The sequence below is a fragment of the Chiloscyllium plagiosum genome, unplaced genomic scaffold (genome assembly GCF_037043375.1).
Source record: "Chiloscyllium plagiosum isolate Xiang-an unplaced genomic scaffold, Cpla_swu_hap1 HiC_scaffold_30, whole genome shotgun sequence".
Taxonomy (NCBI): Eukaryota; Metazoa; Chordata; class Chondrichthyes; order Orectolobiformes; family Hemiscylliidae; genus Chiloscyllium; species Chiloscyllium plagiosum.
The window spans coordinates 55,391,422-55,417,788 of record NW_028270168.1 but is presented as its reverse complement, the minus strand read 5'-3'; the positions used below and the strand labels follow the sequence as shown (position 1 = coordinate 55,417,788).

Genomic DNA, 26,367 nt, shown 5'->3' with positions numbered 1-26,367 from the left:
CATTCTCCCTGTATCCGCGTGGGTTTCCTCCAGGTGCTCTGATTTCCTCCCACAGTCCAAAGATGTGCAGGTAAGGTGAATTGGCCATGCTAAATTGCCCATGATGTTCAGGGGTGTGTAAGTTAGGTGTATTAGTCAGGGGTAAATGTAAAATGGTGGGGGTGGGGGAGGGGAGAATGGGTCTGGGTGGGTTAGTCTTCGGAGGGTCAGTGTGGACTTGTTGGGCTGAAGGGCCTGTTTCCATACTATAGGGTTCTATGAATATCTGAATTACTCCTCGTGTCTTGAGCTAGTGAGAGTAGGAATAGGAGGATAGAGCAAATGAATGAGTAGCTGAGGAGCTGGTGCAGGGGAGAAGGATAAACATGTTTGATCATTTGAATCTCCTTAGGGATAGAAATGATCTGTAAAAGAAGGATGGGTTGCACCTGAATTGGAAGAAGACTGGTAGGGAGATTTACTAATGTTTTCCAGGAGGCTTCAAGCTAGAAAGGGGAATTTGGGGGAGGGAGAGAATCCAAAGAGATAAGTCAGAGCATGGTACAGTTGAGAAAATGAGCACGTCTAGTATTTAAGGCAGGTAAGAGCAAGGTAGGGAACAAATATCAGACTGATCAATTAAACTGCATTTAATTCAATGCAAGTGGCCTGACAGGCAAGGCAGATGAACACAGGGTATGGTTGGGAACATGGGACTAGGATAGCATAACTATTACAGGGTCATGGCTCAGGGATGGACAAAATTGACAGCTTAATGCTCCAGGGTATAGATGCTATAGGAAGGGGAAAGAGTTGAGGGCGAGTGGCATTTTTGATTAGGGATAACATTACAGGTGTAATTATGGAGGACATTCCAGGGAGTATGTCCAGTGAAGTTATTTGGGTGGAACTGTCAAATAAGAAAGTGATGATCAACTTATTGGGATTGTGCTGTAAACCCCTCCATCATCAGCGGGAAATTGATGAACAAATTTGTAAGGATATCTCAGTTATCTCTAAGAATATTTGGGTGGTAATTGTAGGAGGTTTTAACTTTCCAAATATAGACTGGGATTGCCACAATGTTAAGGGATCAGATAGAGAGGAATTTGTTAAGTTTTCTTATTCATATGTGGAATTCATATTCTAGAGAAAGAACAAAATGTGACCTACTCTTAGGAAATAAGGCAGGACAAGTGACTGAGGTGTTAGTGGGGGAGCACGTTGGGATAAGTGCTTCATATTTCTATTAGTTTTAAAATAGTCACGGAAAAGAATAGACCTGATCTAAAAGTCAGAGTTCATAAATTGGAGGAAGGCCAAGTGGTAAAGTGGGAAGCCTTCAAAAATGAGATAAGAGGAGTCCAGGGACAGTAAATCCTTGTTAGGGTGAAAGGCAAGGTGGGTAGAGGTAGCAAATTTTGGATGACTAGAGAAATTGAGGTTCTGGTCAAGGAAAGAAAAGAAGCATTTATCAGGTATAGATAGCAGGTATTGAGTGAATCCTTAGAGGTGTATAAGGGTAGCGGGAGTATACTTAAGAGGAAAATCAGGAGGGCAAAAGGTGACATGAGATAGCTTTGGCAAATAGGGTTAAGGAATATCCAAAGGGTTTCTACAAATACATTAAGAACAAAAGAGTAAGGGAAGGAATAGGGTCCCTTAAAGATCAGCACTGCTGCCGAAGTGTGGAACCACAGGAGATTCGGGAGATACAAATATTTAGCATCAGTGTTTACTGTGGAGAAGAATATGGAAGGTAGAGCGCTTGGGGAAATAAGTAGTGACATCTTGAAAAGTGTCCATGTTACAGAGGTGTATGGGTGGACGTCTTAAAACGGTTAACCTGGATAAATCCCCTGGACTGGATAAAGGTGTACCTGACAACTTTGTGGCAAGCTAGGGAAGTGATTGCAGGGCTCCTTGCTGAGATATTTGTATCATCAATAGCTATGGACAAGGTGCCAGAAGACTGCAGGTTGGCTAACGTTGTGCTGTTATTTAAGGAAGATGGTGTCTTGGATCACAAGGTTTATCCAAATGGTTCTTTACAAATTTAGTTAAAGGTAGTTAAGAGAAGGCTCGACAACAGCAATTTGCTTAAATATGAACATTTATTGAGGAATAATAAAAGGCTGAACTATGGACATCTATTTGGTAATAAAAAAAATGGAAAAGGAAGCAATGAGCCTCACACCCTTCTGCACGTCGGGGACCCCTCAAATGATTCTGATCCAGGTGAAGTCTAATGATTTGGAACAAAATTCTCACTCTCTTATACAGTGTAACAAACAACCAGCATAGAGGAAAAACAGATACAGAAGACAAAACTGCTTGTTAGTACTGAAAACAAGTTTGGTTTGTGCTGTCTGTGGCATATACAGGAATGTTCAATTGAAGTCAGCTTGTCGAGTATCATCAACAATTTCAGTCCATCCAATACAATCTATTCTCTCATGCAGCTGTCAAATATCATCATTAACATTTATCCCTTCAGCCCAATCTGTACATGTGGTAAGGAAAAACCAGGAAACTATAGACCAGTCAGCCTGACATTAGTAGTGGGAAAGTTAATGGAGGGGATTCTGAGGGATGGATTTACATGTATTTGGAAAGGCAAAGACTGATTAGGAATAGTCAACATGGCTTTGTGCATTGGAAATTGTGTCTCACTACCTTGACTGTTTTGAAGAAGTGACAAAGAGGATTGATGAAGACAGAGCGATGGACGTTGTCTACGTGAAATTGAGTTCAGCGTTCGACAAAGTTTTGCATGGTTGACTGGTTAACAAGGTTAGATCACATGGAACCCAGGGAGAACTATCCATATGTATACCAAATTGGCATGAAGGTAGAAGACAGAGAGTGATGGTAAAGGGATGCTTTTTAGACTGGAGGCCTGTGACTAACAGTATGCCACGGAGGTCGATGCTGGGTCCACTGGTTTTTGTCATCTATATATATAATTTGGATGTCAATATAGGGTGCGTGGTTAGTAAATTTTCAGGTGACACCAAAATTGGTGGTGCAGTGGAAAGCCAAGAAGGCTACCTCAGAGTACGATGGGACCTTGATCAGATGGGCCGATGAGTGGCAAATGGAGGTGCTGCATCTTGGTAGGGAAAATCAAGGCAGGACTTATACATTTAATGGAAAGGTAATGGGGAGCAAAAACAGAAGTTGCTGGAAAAGCTCTGCGAATCCAGCAGTATCTGTGAAGAGAAATCAGAGTTAATGTTTCTGGTCAAGTGACCCTCAGAACTGGTAATGGGGAGTGTTGCCAAGAAAGGGATCTTGGAGTGCAAATTCATAGTTCCTGGAAAGTAGAGTCACAGGTTGACAGAGTGTTTTAATACGCTTGCCTTTATTGGTCAGTGCATTGACTATAGGAGTTGGGAGGTCATGTTGAGGCTATACAGGACATTGGTTAGACCACTTTTGGAATTTTCATTCAGTTCTGGTCTCCTTGCTATAGGAAGGATATTGTTAAAGTTGAAAGGGTTCGGAAAAGATTTACAAAGATGTTGCCAGAGTTGGATGGTTTGAGCCATATGGAGAGGCTGAATATGTTGGAATAAGATTAAGGTGAGAGGGAAAGATTTAAAAGGGACCTAAGGGGCAACTTTTACGCGCAGAAGGTGGTGCATGAATGGAATGAACTGCCAGAGGAAATGGCAGAGGCTGGTACAATTACAGCATTTAAAATGTATTTGCATGGGTATATGAATAGGAAGAGTTTAGAGGGATATCGGCCAATTGGCAAATGGGACAAGATTAATTTAGGATATCTGCTCCGCTTGGATTAGTTGGACCAAAGGGTTTGTTTCCATGCTGTACATCTCTGTGACTCTGACTCTATGAGGTGAGGAAGGTGTCAACTTCACATCAGCTAGAACAGGAATGGAAACTGCAGCATTGGTCCCATTGTTAGCCAAGTCAGTTGACTAGCACCTCGAGAAATAATATTCTGGGACAAAATTAACAGTCACTTTGACAAGGGAAGACAAGTTTCAAGATTGCAGCACAGATTTGTTCGTAGAAAGTTGAATTAACTTTGATTGCATTTTCGATTCCATTTTAAAATTGATGAAGTAAATGTGGTTGATACAGTACACTTGGACTTCCAAAAGGTTTTCATTAACAATGCTTTATCTGCTAAGCTGCTGCTAAGGTACAAAAGCAATTGAGACGGCATGGATACAAATTGTTTGAGTCATAGAAAACAGAAAATGGGTGTTTGATCAAACACGATCATACAGAATGGCAGGATGGGCTTGATCGGCTGAATAGCTACTCTTGATCGACTTGATTTATAATTTCACTTGACCTATATTAATGACCAAACTTGGGTGTGTAGGCCACAATTTCAAAATTTCCTGATGGCATAAAATTGGAAGCATTGTGAATTGTGAGAGGACATAAGGAAGTTATAAATGGCTGGACTGATGAAGCTTAATTTAGAGAAATGATGTGTTTTATTTGGATTAATAAGAAAAAGTGAAAAAATGAAGGATATAATTCTCCGTCCAGAGGGGGCAGGAACAGAATGATCTGGAGGTATATCTGTATGAATTATTGATGTTAGTTGGATTCATTGTGAAAATGGTTGATGGGAAAAGGGGAAATTGGGCTTTACAAAAAGTGTAGAGTACAAAAGTAAGTAGTTTATAGTGAATGCTAGCTCAGCTTTAACTAAAGTTTGGTGTCTACCTACAGGTAACAATCTTTAGAAGGGAGCCGAAACAAAATTGAGAATGGTTCCAGTTACATGTGTAAATTGACAAAGTTGAGACTTTTATCCTATGGGAATTGGTTGTTGAAAAGAAATTTGACACAGGTATTCAAATGACCAGAGAGTTCCTGCCTGAAATGGACGGCATGTCTTATGAAAAAAGGTTGAGGGAGCTAGGGCTTTTCTCATTGGAGCGAAGAAGGGTGAGAGGTGACTTAATAGAGGTGTACAAGATGTTGAGAGGCATAGATAGAGTGGACAGTCAGAGACATTTTCTCCGGGCAGAAATGTCTATCACAAGAGGGCATTATTTTAAGGTAAATGGAGAAAGTTTTAGGGGAGATGTAGGTTCTTTACACAGACAGTGGTGGGTGCGTGGAATGCACTGCCAGGTAGTGGTGGTAGAGTCAGATACATCACAGACATTTAAGGCAACCCTTGGATAGACACATGGAAGTTAGTACAATGAAAGGCACGTAGGTTAGTCTGATCTCAGAGTAGGATAGAAAACCGGCACAACATCAAGGGCCAAAGGGCCTATACTGTGCTGTACTGTTCTATGTTCTAGAATGGCTTGAAGAAATTTTTCCCATTGGTGGAATGGTCAAAAAGCAGACGACATTGATTTAAGATGATCGGCAAAAGTACCAAAAGTGACAGGAGAAAAGCATTGTTACGGAGCCAATGGTTGAGATCCAGAATGCACTTTGAGATTGTTGGGGAAGCAGATTCACAAGTGGTTTCAAAAGGAATGTAGACAATTCCACGAAGGGAAGAAAAAATTTGCAGGTTTATGCAGAAATAGCAGAGGAATTGGGCCAATGGTGTTGCTCGCACCTACACACTGAGCAGAGCTGTCACCATTCAGCACTGATGATTGTGGCACCTTTTGAAGCATCAATGCATCATCAATATATCACCATTTCTGTAATTCACCAACAGGTCACAACTGTGTCACCACTTAATCAGCTTTGTGCTCAGACACTAGACCCCACAAAAGTGGGAACGTTTTCCGGATTTCGTCCTCTTCAACCATAATATCTGACAGTGAAAAGTCCTGGGACAATTCACTGTGATTTGTATCAGACATTGTAAACCATGGATTCTCATACGGTTTGGGACTTGAGGTTAATTCATGCAGAAGTGGTTGAGTGGAATTTGACCTCAAGAAGAGTGTGGGTGGACCTATCTGGTCTTTCGAGTGCATCACAGTTGCATACTGAGCCTCCTCAGGAAGATTGTGGTATGGCATGTAAACAACATAATTACGCCCCTCTGAGCAACAGTGCGGGGTCTCTACACCATTGGTGCTCTTTATATTCAAATCAATGCTCAGAGCATTTTCATCATCAAGCAAGGGTTTTGATTTTGCTCCAAAAGCAGTGTTTTGTCTTGCATCTCTCTGAAGTAACGTAACAGAGGAAACAACATGGTCAGGAACTCCTTCCAAACAATTCCAATCCTGAATAAAACAAATATCTCAAATTAATGGAATAGAATAATAAATAGAATTGAAACATACACAAAATTCTGATGAATCCGTAACTAATTCTACCATAAACATAAAGCCAAATAATAAATACGGTATTGGCATTTTGTTCTTACCCAAGTAGCCGTGACGCCACTCACCTGAACACCGCCGGCAGAATCACCTATGACAAAAGTTACACCACTTCTGCCCCTGTAGCTGCCACTGTCACAACCACTTCCGCCACCACTGACGCCACTCACCTGAACACCGCTGACACAATCACCTCTGACACGCATTACACCACTTCTGCCCTGCACATCCCACAGTCATCATTTCCACCCCCCTACACTCCCTTCCCCAATGCCCTGGGTGAGCGTCACTTCCATAAATGATGTCACCCTCGATCTCTCTACCATGCCCACTCCAAGCTCAAATCCTATATCAGGTCCTAGCTCCCAGCCCTGTCGAGTTTTCACCATCCCCCCAGACCTCCCCCTCACTGAGGATGAATGATCAGTCCTTAGCAAAGGCCTTACCTTCATCCCCCCCTCTGCTTACGGATCAACAAATTCAACACACATTGCGACATTGAACATTTCCATTGCTGCCTTCGCTTCCAAGCTTACTTTTTCCACCAAGATTCCCGCCCACCTTCCAAGGCTACCTTCACCCGCCTCCAATATATCTTGTTCACCTGGGCTCCCTGTGCCGGTCTGTTGCCTGCCCATATCTCTTTATTTCCAACTGCTGCCGGGACATTGACTGTCTCAACCTGTTCATCCCCCTCTCCCACTCCAACCTATCACCCTCACAAAATGCAGCCCTCCACTCCTTCTGCTCCAACCCCAACTTCACCATCAAACCAGTGTTCAAGGGGCGGGGGGGTGCAGAGGTAGGTTAGCACACTGACTTCTACACCACTGAAGCCAGACACCAACTCAAACACACCTTCTCCTACTGCCCCCTCGAACATGACCTCACCCCATCACCAAACCATTATCTCCCACACCATACACAACCTCATCACCTCCAGGGGATCTCCCGCACACAGCTTCCAACTTCACAGTTCGTGAACCCCACACCACTTGGTTCTACCTCCTACTGAAGATTCACAAACCTGACTGCCCCATCCGACCCATTGTCGCAGTCTGCTCCTGCCCTGCCAAATTCATCTCCACATATCTTGACACTGTCCTATCACCCCAGTCCAGGAACTCCCCACATATGTTTGGGACACCACTCATGCCCTCCACCTCCTCCAAGACTTTTGTTTCCCCAGCTCCCAATGCCTCACCTTCACCATGGACATCCAGTCCCTAGACATCTTCATCCACCATGACCAGGGCCTCCAAGCACTCCATTTCTTTCTCTCTCTTCCACTGACACTCTCATTCGTTTGGCTGAACTGGTCCACACCCTCAATAATTTCTCCATTGAATCCTCCCACTTCCTCCAGAATAAAGGGGTAGCCATGGGCACCTGCATGGGCCCCAGCTATGCCTGTGTCTTTGTCAGAAATGTGGAACAGTCCATCTTCCGTAGTTACACTGGCACCATTCGCCACCATTTCCTCCATTACATTGATGACTGAATTGGCACCACCTCGTGCTCCTGCGAGAAGGTTGAATAGTTCATTAACTTCAACACATTCCATCCTGACCTTAAATTCACCTGGACAATGTCAGATACCTCCCTCCCATTCCTGGACCCCTCCATCTCCATTAACAGTGACCGACTCAACACTGACATCTTCTAAAAGCTCACTGACTCCCACAGCTACCTGGTTTACACCTCCTCCCACCCTGCCTCCTGCAAAAATGCTATCCCTTATTCCCAATTCCTCCACGTCCGCCACATCTGCTCCCAGGAGGACTAGTTCCACCAAAAAACACACCAGATGGCCTCCTTCTTCAAAGGCTGCAATTTCCTCTCCCACGTGGTCGATGATGCCCTCCAGCACATCTCATCCATTCCCCACACCTCCGCTCTAGAACCTGACCCTCCAACTGCAACAAGGACAGAACACCACTGGTCCTCAGCTTCCACCCCATCGACCTCTGCATACTTTGCATCATCCTCTACCATTTCCGCTACCTACAAATGAACCCCACCACCAGATATATATTTCCCTTCCCACCCCATCCACTTTCTGTAAAGACTGTTCCCTCCGTGATTCCCTTGTCAGGCCCACACCCTCCACCGAACAACTCTCCCCTCCCAGCACCTTCCCCAGCCACCCCAGGAAATGCAAAATCTGCATCCATACCTCCCCACTCACCTCCAACCAAGGCCCCAAAGGAGCCTCCCAATCCATCAGAATTTTATCTGCACTTCCACACATGTCATTTTCTGTGTCTGCTGCTCCTGATGCGGTCTCCTCTACACTAGGGAGACTGGACGCCCACTCACAGAGCACTTCGGAGACGCCTGCACCAACCAACGACGCCGCCACATGGCCAAACATTTCAACTCCCCCTCCCACTCCCCAAAGGACATGCAGGTCCTGGGCCTCTTCCACTGCAACTCCCTAAACACCCAACACCTGGAGGACGGATGCCTTATCTTCTGCCTTGGGACCCTCCAATCCCATGGCATCAATATGGATTTCACTAGTTTCCTCATTTCCCCTCACCCCCACCTTATCCCAGTTCCAAACTTCCAACTCAGCGCCACCCTCATAATCTGCCCTACCTGTCTATTTTCCTTCCCACCTCTCCATTCCACCCTCCTTTTCGACCTATCATCATACACCTACCTTCATCTACCTATCGTGCTCTCAGCTACCTTCATCCTACCCCACTCCCACCCCTCCTATTTATCTCTTCACCCCCTCGACTCACAGCCTCATTGCTGATGAAGGGCTCTTGCCCAAAACATCGATTCTCTTGCTTCTCAGATTCTGCCAGAACTGCTGTGCTTTTCCAGCACCACACTCTCGACTCTGATCTCCAGCAACTGCAGTCCTCATTTTCCACTCGCAGTACTGGATCAGCTTGGCGAGAGATGTGGCAAGTTCTGGAGCTCAGGTCTTCAGATCAATTGCCAGAACGTTGTCAGGGCTTTGCAGGATACAAAGCCTCCAGCATTTCTTGATATCACATGGAATGAATCGAATTGGCTGAAGACTGGCATCTGTGATGCTGGGGATCTCTACAGGAGACCGAAATGGATCACCCACTCGGCATTTATGGCTGAAGAATGTTGCAAATATTTCAGCCTAATCTTTTGTACTCAAATGCTGTGCAACACCACCATTCGCACCCCAATTGAGGATGAGGATATTTGTGGAACCCCCACCTCCAACAAGTTGTTTAATTGTCCACCACCATTCAGACTACTTGTGATAGGTCTGCTGAGCTTAGATCTCATCCGTTGGTTGTGGATCAGCTTTGAAAGACTTTTCAAAATTAAATCCACTCCCGTCTATTCCTAAAGCTCATAAAATTACAAAATCATAGAATCCCTACATTGCAGAAAGGTGCCATTCGGCCCATCAGGTATGTACTAACCCTCTGAGGAGCATCCCGACCAGACATGCTTCACAGCATATACCGGTAACTCTGTACACACCATGGCTAACCCACATAACCTGTTCACCCCTGGACACTACAGGGCAATTTACAATAGCCAATCCATTTAATTTGCACATCTTTGGACATGGAGAACACCAAAAAACCTGACAGAAAGGCGTGTATAAACGGTGTAACAAGAAATCTCTCACTTGTATTGAGATGGAACTCTAATACTAACAAGCGGTATTTTCAGCTTGAATCTAAACTGAGCATCCTTACTTAAACCATAGCCTATCTCAAAACAATAACAGATAACTGAAACCTAGTCATGAACAATGATCAGAATCTGGTATTGAAACCAAAGAAAGTTGGACATTCATTCTGATATTGGGAAAGAAATGAAGGAGCTAGACATTAACCCTAAAAGAAAAACTATCATTGGAGTGCATCAGAAATAAGAAACATCTGAGAGTCCAAACTAAACTAGAAATCAAGACCCATTTTTAACCAGACTATAACCTTTAATGTGTGAAATTATCTCCCACTGAGGGCTGCGGAAGTTCAGAAATTTCCCAAGGTTCACAAGCAATTGAGTAAAATTAACACTACATGCCAGACCTAAGCGAATCCCCCCCATATTTTTAAATTATATCCCCAAGTTCTGGACTCCTCAATCAGGGGAAACATCCTTCCTGCATCTACCCTGTCTATCTTGTTAAGATACGGTTCCAAATGTGATGAGTTATGCTGACAATAACAACCTAATGTCATGACTGTAACAAGAGATTTGAACACACAGGTTGCCTAAAGACCATAAAGAATGGATTCACTATTTCACTGGTATCAGGGCATCATAATTATTAAGAAAATTATGGTTGAATAAGGAAGGCACAATATTTACATGAAATTGCATCTACTTGAGGAAAATTTACTTGTCTGGACCTTTTTCTGAGTGGACTCCTTTCCCTTTCCTTAAGAAACAGTCCATTCGACAACTCCAGCTGCCCTCCTTGGTGTTCTATTACATAAAGGTAACCAGCATTCACAAAACATCAGGACAAGATTAAGGAGAACTGGAGCTAGCGGCACTGAAGCAACATAATGCTCAACAATAGATCAGAACTGAGAATACAGAAGGCATCATAGAATCCCTATGGTGTTGAAGCAGGCCATTCAGCCCATCAACCCTCTGAAGAGCATCCCAACCAGACTCTCCACCCCCGCCCCCCCCGCACCACCACCACTGTAATTCCCACAGCTGACCAACCTAGCCTGCACAACCTCAGGTACTGTGGGCAATTTACCATAGCCAATACACCAAACCTACACATCTTTGGACTGTGGGAGAAAATCAAAGCACCCAGGGGAAACGTATACAGACACAGAGAACATGTGCAAACTCCACACAGACAGTGTGGAATCAAACCCAATTCCCTGGCATTGTAAGAAAGCAGTGCTAACCACAGTGCCACATGATTAGTTAGTTTGCAGGTGACACCAAAATTGGTGATACAGTGGATAGTGAAGGAGGTTAGGTAACATTGCAAAGAGGCCTTGATCAGGGTTTAAGTTTGCTCGCTGAGCTGGAAAGTTCAGTTTCAGATGTTTCGTCACCATACTAAGTAACATCATCAGTGAGGCTCCGGTGAAGCATTGGTATTGTGACCCACATTCTATTTATGTGTTTAGGTTTATTTGTGCCAGTGATGTCATCACCAACCCAAGGTAACCCAAACACATAAATTGAAAGTGGGTCATTACACCAGTGCTTCACCGGAAGCTTATTGATGATGTTACCGAGTATTCGAACATAGAACATAGAACATAGAAGAATACTGCGCAGTACAGCCCCTTTGGCCCTCGATGTTGCACCGATCCAAGCCCACCTAACCTACACTAGCCCACTATCCTCCATATGCCTATCCAATGCCCGCTTAAATGCCCATAATGAGGGAGAGTCCACCACTGCTACTGGCAGGGCATTCCATGAACTCACGACTCACTGAGTAAAGAATCTACCCCTAACATCTGTCCTATATCTACCACCCCTTAATTTAAAGCTATGCCCCCTTGTAATAGCTGACTCCATACGTGGAAAAAGATTCTCACTGTCGACCCCATCTAAACCCCTAATCATCTTGTACACCTCTATCAAGTCACCTCTAAACCTTCTTTTCTCCAATGAAAACAACCCCAAGTGCCTCAGCCTTTCCTCATACGATCTTTCTACCATACCAGGCAACATCCTGGTAAACCTCCTCTGTACCCGTTCCAGTGCCTCCACATCCTTCCTATAGTATGGCGACCAAAACTGCACACAATACTCCAGATGCGGCCGCACCAGAGTCTTATACAACTGCAGCATGACCTCAGTACTCCGGAACTCAATTCCTCTACCAATAAAAGCCAGTACGCCATATGCTTTCTTCACCACACTATTTACCTGGGTGGCAACTTTCAAAGATCTGTGTACATGGACACCAAGATCCCTCTGCTCATCCACACTACCAAGTATCCGTCCATTAGCCCAGTACCCCATCTTTTTGTTACTCTTACCAAAGTGAATCACCTCACACTTAGCTACATTGAACTCCATTTGCCACCTTTCTGCCCAGTTCTGCAGCTTATCTATATCCCGCTGTAACCTGCCACGTCCTTCCTCACTGTCTACAACGCCTCCGACTTTCGTATCATCCGCAAACTTGCTCACCCAACCTTCTAACCCCTCCTCCAGGTCATTTATAAAAATGACAAACAGCAATGGTCCCAAAACAGATCCTTGTGGAACACCGCTAGTGACAGCACTCCAAGATGAACCTTTGCCATCAACTACTACCCTCTGTCTTCTTCCAGCCAGCCAACTCCTAATCCAAACCTCCAACTCACCCTCAATGCCACACCTCCGTATTTTTTGCAGTAGTCTACCATGGGGAACCTTATCAAACGTCTTACTAAAATTCATATACACCACATCTACCGCTTTCCCCTCGTCCACCTCCTTAGTCACCTTCTCAAAGAATTCAATAAGGTTTGTGAGGCACGACCTGCCCTTCACAAAACCATGCTGACTATCCTTGATCACATTATTCCTATCCAGATGTTCATAAATCCTATCCCTTACAATTCTCTCTAAGATTTTGCCCACAACAGAAGTGAGACTCACCGGCCTATAGTTACTAGGGTTATCCCTACTCCCCTTCTTGAACAAGGGAACCACATTTGCTAGCCTCCAATCTTCTGGCACTACTCCTGTAGACAACGAGGACATAAAAATCAAGGCCAATGGCTCTGCAATCTCCTCCCTTGCTTCCCAGAGAATCCTCAGATAAATGCCATCAGGCCCAGGGGACTTATCTATTTTCACCCTTTCCAGAATTTCCAACACCTCTTCTCTACATATCTCAAAGCCATCCATTCTACTTAATTGTGACTCAGTATTCACATTGACAACAATGTCCTGTTCCTGATTGAATACTGACGAAAAGTACTCATTCAGTGTCTCCCCAATCTCTTCAGCCTCCACACGCAACTTCCCACTACCATCCTTGACTGGACCTATTCTTACCCTAGTCATTCTTTTAATCCTGAAATTGTGATGAAACGTCTGAAAACGAACCATCCAGCTCAGTGAGCAAACTTACATCCAGAACCTCAACCTGAGTTACAAATCTTCTCAAAACTCGCTAAGGCCTTGATCAATTCAGTCAATGGGCTGAAGAGTGACAGATGGAGTTTACTTTGACTAAATGTGATGTATTGCATTTTGGTAAAACAAACAATAGGAGTTGAGTCTTGAGCTGTGTTGTAGAACAAAGAGAAGTAGGGGTTCGATACATAATTGATTGAAGTTTGCATCATGTATAGAGACCTTTGAGTATGGGAGTTGGGACATTATGTTAAGGTTGTGCAGGATGTTGGTGAGGCCTCTTTTAGAGTACTGTGTCAAGTTCTGATCACCCTGTTACACAAAGGATATTATTAAGCTGGAGAGGGTTCAGATGAGATTTATCACAAATTTGCCAGGAATGGAGGTTTTGAGTTATAAAGAGAGGCTGGATAGACTGGGACTTTTTTTCACTGGAGCATAGGAGATTGAGTGATGACCTTATAGAGGTTTATAAAATCATGAGGGATATAGATAAGATGGTACCTTTTCCCAAGGTTGGGGGATTTCAAGGCTAGGAAGCATATTTAAGGTGAGAAGAGAAAGATTTTAAAAAGTTACGACAGGCATTTTGTTTACACAGAATGGTTCATAGGTAGAATGAACGTCCAGAGGAAATGGTGAGTGCAGGTACAATTACAATGTTTAAACAACATTTAGATAAATACATGAAGAAGAATTGTTTGGAGGGATATTGGCCAAGCACAGGCAGTGGAACTAGTTTAGTTTGGGATTATGGTCGGCATGGACTGGTTGGACCGAAAGGTCTGTTTCCAGCCAAATCCAGAATCCAATACAACTCTGCAGCTGGGCTTTGTTTTTGGTCTTATAATAGAATATTTTATTTGAAGAAGATCCAAACTGGAAATTATATACATAAAAGTTTCAAAACGTCAAAGGTTTACAGAAAACATGCAGGCCATGGATCCATGTGTCCAGTGTAAAAAAAAGTACCAGTCTAATCTAACTTTCTCCATGTGGTCAATTGTTCTGTTGGCATACACGTACATGTGACGAGAGTTTCTGGCTCTAATGTCAATTAAGGACATTCTGAGGGCAGCAGCCTTCCTGCCCCCAGAAGTATATGTAGTACTGCAATTCTGTCCAATCAAGAGACTTGTACAGTTGTAGTGTAACAACTCTGCTCTTACATTTTATGTCACGGTGAAATAAAAATAACTATCCCGTAACTGTACATTTCCTTGAGTTCTTTCTTCTTTCCAAATGCATTACCTTACTTTTCTCAGGACTGATTTTGTTTTTCTAATATTCTGCTTGTCAACTTCTATAATCATGGTATGACATTTAAGTTTAACTTAGCAATGAAAAGCAAGAAAAAAGAGACAAAAACAGATTCTAAAGTCAGCTTGCTCCTGAATCACTTTTTACTGAACTCAAAGGCTTAGATTTTTGCTCTGACTTTCTCCATCTTAGTGAAAAGTACAGAAACTTCCAAAATCTTCCTGCCCCAACAGGGTAATTCCCAATTTCACAGGGTGGAACTTTACTGAGGTGGAACTTTGGTTTCCATCGAGTGAAGCCTGATAATACAATGCTTGATCTTTGTTGGTTCATTTCTATAGCTAGGGTATCTCTTTGGAGTGGCAAAATGTTCTTCGGATGTGTATGAGGGAGGAAACGTTGGTGCTAAAATTGTTAAAAGTAGACAGAAATGTATGCAAACAGTATATGTGGCTATTAATGTCATGCACATGTCAACAAACATGACAAAAATCATGTCAAAACTGACAATAGGACCTAAGGGGCCTATCAAAAGGACCTGTCATATGTGTTCAGAGGATGTATCAAAATCACATGTCAAAAGGAGCTGTTAAGCATTTAAAAGTCCTACTCATTTAAAAAAGTCCTGCTTCTTTAAAAAGAAATATCTTGTGTTTAAAAATTCTGCTATTTCACGTTGTTGACATTTACAATTACTGGTTTAACACTGATGTTTTTTACAACCATGCCTTACCACACAACAGAGTCTGTCATTCCAATTTGATTAACAACTACAAGCAGTTATAGACTGTTATGAATTTCAATATTTGCTATTTTAAGGAATTGTACACTTGAATGCATTCAAGGTTGCAACGTAACAACCTTATGTTGTTAAAAGGTTTTATTTACTGATGGGTTTGCAAATAGGCTTTTTTGAAAGAGAATGTTTTTACAAAGATGTCTGCAAAATGACATCTAGAAATGTATTTAATAATTTATCATATCTTGGTATGGATTCTATAATCTTCCCATTCAGGATAGCAGATGAGTTGGCAAGGTAGATGGAAAGTCAAAGGGTTGGGAGGGCTCATCAGTTGCCATTAGATTGGCATGGGGTATTGAAGGGCAATGGGGGTGAGTGAAGTGTATGATGTAATGTGTGTATTTTAATTCTTTATCTTCAAATTTTAGCCACATATCATAAGGCAACCTCTATACCTAGCAAGAAAACACAAATAAATACTGCAGATGTGAAAGATCTGAAATATAATAGAATAGCTGGAGAAACTCAACAGATCCAGCAGTATCTGTGGTGAGAGAAACAGAGTTAATGCTCTGAGTTCAATATCTAACCACAATTCTATCATTTGGAACTATATCAGATTTAAAAGATGGACCTACTGAGTTTCTCCAGCACTTTCTTTATTTTTAGTCCATGCCCAGCATCCTCCTTAGTTGTTCAAATTTACCTTTGATTTCTAATCCAACCCAATTTCCCCCATAATTAGACTGAAAATCCAACATTGAACTTGATTTTTAAAAATGGCTGATTCAGAGGAGAGAACTTTCCTTGCCTCCATCCCAAAGCGAAAATTCAGGCCCAAGTCCTCCAAGCCCTAGTAGCAAAACAAACCATGCTCCAATGAAAAAACATTCAAAAATCCAACTTGTCATAGTCACATAAACATTGAGTCTAAGATTTTCAGAGTTCATGCTGAATCTCTGCAGAACAATCCATTCAGGCCCCATTCTCGCATTCTGCAGAAAATTAATTACCCTCAAGAATTTGTTTTTGGATCAGGTGCTGGGGAATGAGGAGGACCAAATGAACTAAGTGTGGAAAATCACTTGGGTAATGGCAATCATCTTACCACGATGATTATATTTGCAATGGAGAAGAGTAATGAATAACCTGGGTGAGATTCTGAATGATTACCTAGCATCAGTGTTCACTAAGGAGAGGAACATGATGAATGTTGAGATTAGAGATAGAAAGTTGATTAGTCTGGATCACGTTGACATAAGTAGGGAAGATGTGTTGGGTAGGCTAGAGGTTATTAAGGTGGACAAATCCCCAGGACCAGATGGGATCTATCCCAGGTTGCTGAGGGAGGTGAGAGAGGAAATAGCTGGTGCCCTGACAGATATCTTTGTGGCATCCTTAAACACAGGTAAGTTTCCGGAGGACTGGAGGGTTGCTCATGTTGTCCCACTGTACAAGAAGGGTAGTAGGGATATTCTGGGTAACTACAGACCAGTGAGCCTGACGTCAGTGGTGGGAAAGTTGCTGGAGAAGGTACTGAGGGATAGGATCTATTTATATTTGGATAACAATGGACTTATCAGAGATTGGCAACATGGTTTTGTGCGGGGGAAATTGTGCCTTACCAACTTAATAGAGTTCTTCGAGGAAGTGACCAAGTTGATAGATGAAGGAAGGGCTGTTGATGTCATATACATGGACTTTAGTAAGGCATTTGATAAGGTTCTCCATGGTAGACTCATGGAGAAAGTGAAGTCATTTGGTGTGCAGGGTGTTCTAGCGAGGTGGATAAAGAACTGGTTGAGCAACAGGAGACAGAGAGTAATAGTTGTAGGGAGTTTCTCGAAATGGAGAAAGGTGACCAGTGGTGTTCCACAGGGGTCAGTGTTGGGGCCACTGTTGTTTGTGATATACATAAATAATCTGGAAGAGGGCACTGTTGGTATGATCAGCAAGTTTACTCATGACACAAAGATTGGTGGAGTAGCAGAAAGCATAAGGGACTGTCAGAGAATACAGGAGGATATAGATAGACTGGACAGTTGGGCGGAAACGTGGCAGATCATTTTCAATCCAGACAAATGTGAGGTGATGCATTTAGGCAAGTCTAATTCTAGAGCGAATTATACAATGAACGGAAGAGCCTTGGGCAAGGTTGATGGGCAGAGAGATCTGGGAGTGCAGTCCATTGTACCCTGAAGGTTGCTGCATAGGTGGATAGAGTGGTCAAGAAGATATATAGTATGCTTGCCTTCATTGGGCGGGGTATTGAGTATAAGAGCTGGCAAGTCATGTTAAAATTGTACAAGACCTTGGTTTGGCCGCATTTAGAACTCTGTGTACAGTTCTGGTCGCCACATTACCAGAAGGATGTGGACACTTTGGAGAGGGTGCAGAGAAGGTTTACAAGGATGTTGCCTGGCATGGAAGGTGCTAGCTATGAAGAAAGGTTGAGTAGATTAGGTTTATTTTCATTAGAAAAAAGGAGATTGAGGGGGGACCTGATTGAGGCTTATAAAATCATGAAGGGTATAGACAGAATGGATAAAGACAAGCTTTTTCCCAGGGTGAAGGATTCAATAATGAGAGGTCACGCTTTCAAGGTGAGAAGTGGAACGTTTAAGGGGGATACACACAGCAAGTACTTCACACAGAGGGTGGTGGGCATTTGGAACGTGTTGCCAGCAGAGGTGGTAGAGGCAAGCACGGTAGATTCATTTAAGATGTGTCTGGATAAATGCATGAGTAGGTGGGGAGTAGAGGGATACAGATGCTTAGGAATTGACCGACAGATTTAAACTGTACATTTGGATTGGCTCAGGCTTGGAGGGCTGAAGGGCCTGTTCCTGGACTACAAATGTTCGTTGTTTGAAGTAAAATTTCTAAACTAGAAGAGGGCTAATTTCAATGAGATGAGAGGGGATCTAAAGTTTGCAATATGCAGTCTTCCAGCACCTCCCTCAATGCAGGGAGGACTGAAAGATAGTGGCCAGCACCCCTGCAATTTCTACCCTCATTTCCTTCAAAATCCTTTGATGCATCTTATCCAGTCGTGCTACCTTGTCACTTTTAAGTGACAACAATTTATTAAAGGTAGATAAAAATTGCACTTTCTATTCTGTAACTCTACCCAAATTGACACTGTCCTTGAGACGTCCTTGTTCTCCAACACTGCACATCTCCTTAACCAATTCTGCTACTTTTCCTTTATCTCCTTTTCTATCTTTCCTGAACAATTGATTCCCAGGAATATTTACATGCAATCCTGTCCTTCCTTGAAGCAGATCTCCATCAGTGCCACAACATCATAATTGCACATTACAATTTGCATCTGTAACTGTTCCCACCCCCCCCCCCCCCCCCCCCACAAAACGTAGTTACTATATTTCATGCATTTACAGATATGAACATTAACTCTGCTTTTGATTCTCTTTCTTTCTCCCTTAGTCCAACATCACTTGTCAACTTATCATTCCTAAACTAGTGCCAACTGTATCCCTAAGTATTTTGCAAGCTCTGACAATTTCATTTAAAGCCCTGGCCATGGCAATAGCAAAGATCTCATTAGGACCTCACGCTCAGCTTTCTTCAGGTGCAACCCATCAGCTTGTAAAGATGTCATTCTTCCCAGAATCAGCCTCTGCATCCCAGGAATCTAAGGCCTTCCCTCATGTACTATCGTTCCAGCCATGCAATCATCTATCTTATCCAGCTTTTTCTGTAATCGCATGAGACACTGAAGATTACTATTTTGCTGTCTCAGAGTGCGGCGAGGAGCTGAATAGTTGGTCATACTCCTTTGAGATCTTAAGCTTTCCTCTCACTATGTCTGTATGACATCAGTATAGTCAGTGGTATGTAAGGCACTCCTCAGTATTAACCCTTTCAAAATGTTATACTGTTATCCAACAATACCAGAGTATTCTACTGCCCACTCTGACTATTTTCTATTTTGCAGGGGGCAGTGGAGACACCATCCCAGTCTATAGGCCTGTTGAATGTCCACTTAAGTATCTTATGGCACCAGTTCATCACAACGGTACGAACCTTTTCACTGTATTTTATATTGAATACAAATGACAATAAACTTCTAATTAAATTATCCCACTGTGCCTCTATGGGGGTGGTCCATGCTAAGTTGGTGGTCTAGCAAGTTTTACTGGATAACTTGCCAGTAAGTGACAAGTGTTGGGTGACTACCTGCTCGTCAAAGTCATTCACCCCAGTTATACCCGCAACTTTAACCTTCTCTCCACCTGAATTTTAAATGGCTATGTACCATGTCAAATTCTCTCAGAATCTTTTATGTTTCAAAAACATCACCTCCTATTCTTCTAAATTCCAATAAGTATCAAATTTGTTTAATTTTCTGACCCCCTTCATACCTCTTGGAACAAATAGTAGTCTTCCTCCTCTCTGGTGCACTGCAGCATCCAAAGCACAGACTACAGCTCATTAGAAGTGAGGTGAAGCTTGTCAAAATACAGACGTTCATTGAAAATGTGGTCATTATGAATATGTCCATCATATAACGGCAACAAATCATCTGGTCTGTCATTTCCATTGTATGTTATTTTACTAATGAAGTTTTGGAGTTTAGAAGAATGTTTTTATTTACCATTTCAATGTAGGTACTGTAATAATCTTTCATTTATTACAGTTATGTTGAAGTTTTACTGCATTAATGTAACTTACCCCACAGCTCCAATTTAATTATTTAAATGTATTTGTTATATATCAAACAAATTCTTTTACAATGACCTCACTGAATTTCCACAATCACTGAAATTCCCTTGTACTTTGCTGAAACTTGCACTCACCTGAAACTGTTCCATGCAAATAATCTTTTTAAATTAATTTACATACTAGTGTACTTACCTCATGAACATTTTCAATTTTCCCATCTTTTAATTGCCAAGAGAGGAGGTGGTGGGGAGTAATTGAGATAAAATGGAGTAATGGAAAGGATGGGGTTGTCAGGAGGGAGCTGGACAATTATCTTCAGAATTTCAGTCACTCCATCATATTAGATACTCTGGCATGAATGTATTTACCTGGGCTTTCCTCCCTGGGGTCCAGTTAGCAAGGGTGCTGTTTGCAGGGTTTGGTATCTTGGGCCATAGTTGTCCAGTTAACCTATGATTAATATCAAATACATTCATGTAAATCTTTCAATCCAGCAACTACTACACAGTTATAAAATTAAATTACATTTCCTGTTTGAATACTGTAGTATAGATTGAAATAAATTTTGAAGTTGGGGTCATTCAAAATGGTAGGTCACATGATGACACCTTCAGAAATAAAAGTTGCCATAAGATTCCAGCATTAAGAACCAGGAAAAGTTAACTTGGATCTGAGTCTGGAGATGACTTAGACTTTCTTTTCCCTATGATAGAGTTTATTGAATAAACTACCACATAGCTCATATCACTCCTTGGTACCATTCCTTCAAAAAAAAAATTCAACTTGTTTGGAGACATTCCGACATACCTCCAGGGAAGGTGGAACTTTAACCCAGCACAGCCCATACTTCCACTGTGACACAAGATCCTTTACACAGCCATTGGATTAAATTTCTTTTCAAATACAAACACCCTGTATCTATAGTTTCCAATAGCACCAATGTTTATACAGAAAGGCATATTAAACTATCTTTGTTATTTTCTAGCCTTCCCAATCCAATGAACAGCATTTATCATCCTCTCCCACTAAGGAAACTATAGAACATAGAACATTACAGCGCATTACAGATCCTTCGTTCCTCCATGTTGCACTGACCTGTAGAACCAATCAGAAGCCCATCTAACCTACACTATTCCATTCTCATCCGTATGTCTATCCAATGACCATTTAAATGCCCTTAAAGTTGGTGAGTTTACTGCTGTTGCAGGCAGTGCAGCTTGATGTACTCTTGGGGTTTTTTAGGAACGTAGAGTTGAGGTTAAAATCAGACCAGCCATTGAACAATGGAACAGGCTCAAAGAGTCACATGGCCTACTCTTGTTCCTTGTTTGTATGTTCATTAACTACTCAAACATCCAACTGGAGACGGGAAAACAAAGCATTACTGAAAAACCAAAGTGCACAATTTGGTTTAACTTTTCAATCAAACGTCTCAACTGCACTGTTTTTCCAAACTGATCCAAAGTCACTTCTGATTTATTCTGCTTACTAGACCATAAGATGTACAATCAGAAGTAGGTCATTTATCCCAATGAATTTGTTCCACAATTCAACGAAATTATGGCAGATCTGATCTCCCATCCTCAAATCCACTTTTCTGCTTCTTACCCAAACTGTGATTTTCCCCCTCTCAATTAATCTGCTTACAACCCTCTGTAGAATCATACTCACCACTTGCCTACCAATCTACTCTTGTGCCATTCACAAACTTAGCTAGAGTACATTCACTGATTTAAGTCATTAATATCTATCATAAATAATTGTGGCCCCAGCACTGAAGCCTGTGACAAATGATTAACTACAGATTCTCTAAAGGCTCCCCTTAATCTATCTTGCTTGCTCTCGTCGTGATTGAAATGAGGTCAGCCATGTGGACAGCTTCTCTGATTGGGGCTATTAATCTGGTCCAATCAGGGACCCCTGGCTGATAGATATAAACAGGAGTGTGGTCCGCGCTCACCCCAGCCCGGACGGAATTTCACATTGGCCCCAAGGTCCCGTACTTCCCGCGGGAGCCTGTGCCCCACAACCTGAGCCGCCTCCGGAATTTTAATTGTGTTTTGTTTAGGGAGGTGAAAAGGAGAGCCCTGTACCGACTGCTGCTGCACACCATCCACCTCTTCTCCCTCATCCACCGTCCGGACACGCCTTGGCGTGCCCATTTGCCACCGGGCGGTGGGGATCCCCAGTGGAGGGCTCTCTACGCGGGAGTCCTCCCCCTTTCTCTCGGGGATCTGGGGTGGAGGGTGCTGCACGCAGCAGTCCCCTGCAACCGCAGATTACGGTGGTTCACTGACTCCCAGCCCAACTGCTTGTTCTGTGGCGCTGTGGAGTCCGTGGACCATGTATATATTGGGTGTGGGCATTTGCACTCCCTTTTTGATTTCCTTAAAAACCTTCTCCTCTGTTTTTGGCTGCACTTCAGTCCCACGCTCCTGATCTTTGGGCACCCGGTACGGAGGAAGGAGGGCAGGTCTGAAGACCTCCTCGTGGGTCTGCTCCTGGGCCTGGCCAAGCTGGCCATCAACAGGTCCAGGCAGCGGGCCGTGGAGGGGGTCGTTAGGGCCGACTGCCTGCCCCTCTTCCGCGGTTATGTTAGAGCCCGGGTGTCCTTGGAGAAGGAGCACGCGGTGTCCACCAACACCCTGGAGTTGTTCAGGGAGAGGTGGGCGCCGCAGGGAGTGGAGTGCATCATTTCTCCCTCCAACTCTATTTTGATTTAGTCCCTACCCACCCCTTCACTGTTTTGATCACACAGCACTGCCCTTTGATGCGAAGGGCAGTGTTTGTCACTGGCCACCCGGGTGTTTTCAAAAAAAAAAAGAAGAAAAAAAAAACAAAAAAAAAAAACCGCAAGCATAAGGGCAGTGTTTGTCACTGGCCACCCGGGTGTTTTCCTATCTTCCTGGTGGTGGAAATTGAATAAAAGATTGGTGCACTTTGTGTCTTTCACTGTGTCTCACACCTGCACACACACACCATGGGTGCTGGGGATAAAATAAGCACTACCGCACTTAGGTGGTAGTGTGGGGGTTAAATAAAAAAAGAAAAAGAAAAAAACCAAAAAAAAAAAAAAAAAAATATATATATAAACAGGAGTGTGGTCCGCGCTCACCCCAGCCCGGACGGAATTTCACATTGGCCCCAAGGTCCCGTACTTCCCGCGGGAGCCTGTGCCCCACAACCTGAGCCGCCTCCGGAATTTTAATTGTGTTTTGTTTAGGGAGGTGAAAAGGAGAGCCCTGTACCGACTGCTGCTGCACACCATCCACCTCTTCTCCCTCATCCACCGTCCGGACACGCCTTGGCGTGCCCATTTGCCACCGGGCGGTGGGGATCCCCAGTGGAGGGCTCTCTACGCGGGAGTCCTCCCGCTTTCTCTCGGGGATCTGGGGTGGAGGGTGCTGCACGCAGCAGTCCCCTGCAACCGCAGATTGCGGTGGTTCACGGACTCCCAGCCCAACTGCTTGTTCCGTGGCGCTGTGGAGTCCGTGGACCATGTATATATTGGGTGTGGGCGTTTGCACTCCCTTTTTGATTTCCTTAAAAACCTTCTCCTCTGTTTTTGGCTGCACTTCAGTCCCACGCTCCTGATCTTTGGGCACCCGGTACGGAGGAAGGAGGGCAGGTCTGAAGACCTCCTCGTGGGTCTGCTCCTGGGCCTGGCCAAGCTGGCCATCAACAGGTCCAGGCAGCGGGCCGTGGAGGGGGTCGTTAGGGCCGACTGCCTGCCCCTCTTCCGCGGTTATGTTAGAGCCCGGGTGTCCTTGGAGAAGGAGCACGCGGTGTCCACCAACACCCTGGAGTTGTTCAGGGAGAGGTGGGCGCCGCAGGGAGTGGAGTGCATCATTTCTCCCTCCAACTCTATTTTGATTTAGTCCCTACCCACCCCTTCACTGTTTTGATCACACAGCACTGCCCTTTGATGCGAAGGGCAGTGTTTGTCACTGGCCACCCGGGTGTTTTTCTATCTTCCTGGTGGTGGAAATTGAATAAAGATTGGTGCACTTTGTGTCTTTCACTGTGTCTCACACCTGCACACACACACACCATGGGTGCTGGGGATAAAATAAGCACTACCGCACTTAGGCGGTAGTGTGGGGTTAAAAGAAAAAAAAAGGAAAAAAAAAAAAAGAGATAAATAGGGATTCACACAGCACTGTCCAAAAAAAAAAAAAAAAAAAAACAGGAGTGTGGTCCGCGCTCACCCCAGCCCGGACGGAATTTCACATTGGCCCCAAGGTCCCGTACTTCCCGCGGGAGCCTGTGCCCCACAACCTGAGCCGCCTCCGAGACTTTAATTTTGTTTTGTTTAGGGAGGTGAAAAGGAGAGCCCTGTACCGACTGCTGCTGCACACCATCCACCTCTTCTCCCTCATCCACCGTCCGGACACGCCTTGGCGTGCCCATTTGCCACCGGGCGGTGGGGATCCCCAGTGGAGGGCTCTCTACGCGGGAGTCCTCCCCCTTTCTCTCGGGGATCTGGGGTGGAGGGTGCTGCACGCGGCAGTCCCCTGCAACCGCAGATTGCGGTGGTTCACGGACTCCCAGCCCAACTGCTTGTTCTGTGGTGCTGTGGAGTCCGTGGACCACGTGTATATTGGGTGTGGGCGTTTGCACTCCCTTTTTGATTTCCTGAAAAACCTTCTCCTCTGTTTTTGGCTGCACTTCAGTCCCACGCTCCTGATCTTTGGGCACCCGGTACGGAGGAAGGAGGGCAGGTCTGAAGACCTCCTCGTGGGTCTGCTCCTGGGCCTGGCCAAGCTGGCCATCAACAGGTCCAGGCAGCGGGCCGTGGAGGGGGTCGTAAGGGCCGACTGCCTGCCCCTCTTCCGCGGTTATGTTAGAGCCCGGGTGTCCTTGGAGAAGGAGCACGCGGTGTCCACCAACACCCTGGAGTTGTTCAGGGAGAGATGGGCGCCGCAGGGAGTGGAGTGCATCATTTCTCCCTCCAACTCTATTTTGATTTAGTCCCTACCCTCCCCTTCACTGTTTTGATCACACAACACTGCCCTTTGATGTGAAGGGCAGCGCTTGTCACTGGCCACCCGGGTGTTTTCCTATCTTCCTGGTGGTGGAAATTGAATAAAGATTGGTGCACTTTGTGTCTTTCACTGTGTCTCACACCTGCACACACACACCATGGGTGCTATATAAAAAAAAAAGAAAAATAAAAAAAATAAACAGGAGATTCCCCCTCCAATTCTATTTTGATTTAGTCCCTACCCTCCCCTTCACTGTTTTGATCACACAAGAGAAAAGAAAAAAAAAAAATAAACAGAAGGTTCTTCCTGGTGGTGGAAATTGAATAAAGATTCGTGCACCTTGTGTCTCTCACTGTGTCTCACACCTGCACACACACACACCAGGGGTGCTGGGGAAAAAATAAGCACTACCGCACTCAGGTGGTAGAGTGGGGGTTAAAAAAAAAAGAAGAAAAAAAAAAAAGAAAAAAGAAAGAAAAAATAAATAAAAAAAAACAAAAAAAAAAATAAACAGGAGTGTGGCCCGCGCTCACCCCAGCCCGGACGGAATTTCACATTGGACCCAAGGTCCCGTACTTCCTGCGGGAGCCTGTGCCCCACAACCTGAGCCGCCTCCGAGACTTTAATTTTGTTTTGTTTAGGGAGGTGAAAAGGAGAGCCCTGTACCCACTGCTGCTGCACACCATCCACCTCTTCTCCCTCATCCACCGTCCGGACACGCCTTGGCGTGCCCATTTGCCACCGGGCGGTGGGGATCCCCAGTGGAGGGCTCTCTACGCGGGAGTCCTCCCCCTTTCTCTCGGGGATCTGGGGTGGAGGGTGCTGCACGCAGCAGTCCCCTGCAACCGCAGGTTGCGGTGGTTCACGGACTCCCAGCCCAACTGCTTGTTCTGTGGCGCTATGGAGTCCGTGGACCACGTGTATATTGGGTGTGGGCGTTTGCACTCCCTTTTTGATTTCCTTAAAAACCTTCTCCTCTGTTTTTGGCTGCACTTCAGTCCCACGCTCCTGATCTTTGGGCACCCGGTACGGAGGAAGGAGGGCAGGTCTGAAGATCTCCTCGTGGGTCTGCTTCTGGGCCTGGCCAAACTGGCCATCAACAGGTCCAGGCAGCGGGCCGTGGAGGGGGTCGTTAGGGCCGACTGCCTGCCCCTCTTCCACGGTTATGTTAGAGAAGGAGAAGGAGCACGCGTTGTCGACCAACACCCTGGAGTTGTTCAGGGAGAGGTGGGCGCCGCAGGGAGTGGAGTGCATTATTTCTCCCTCCAATTCTATTTTGATTTAGTTCCTACCCTCCCCTTCACTGTTTTGATCACACAGCACTGCCCTTTGATGTGAAGGGCAGTGCTTGTCA

General features: G+C 44.4%; 1 protein-coding gene across 5 annotated transcripts in view; it reads right to left on the bottom strand.

Moving 5' to 3' along the window:
- Window positions 1-2,080: 2,080 nt before the first annotated feature.
- The window catches only part of LOC122563768 (interleukin-6 receptor subunit beta-like), a 230,524-nt gene continuing 206,237 nt past the window's right edge, over window positions 2,081-26,367 (bottom strand). For all 5 annotated transcript variants that reach the window (XM_043717981.2, XM_043717983.2, XM_087976959.1 and 2 more), the window contains 2 exons: window positions 20,397-20,478; window positions 2,081-6,173 (listed from right to left, as the gene is read on the bottom strand). In XM_043717981.2, the coding sequence (XP_043573916.2) occupies window positions 5,673-6,173; window positions 20,397-20,478 (583 nt within the window). In that variant the 3' untranslated portion in view covers window positions 2,081-5,672. The remainder of the gene's footprint in view (window positions 6,174-20,396; window positions 20,479-26,367) is intronic.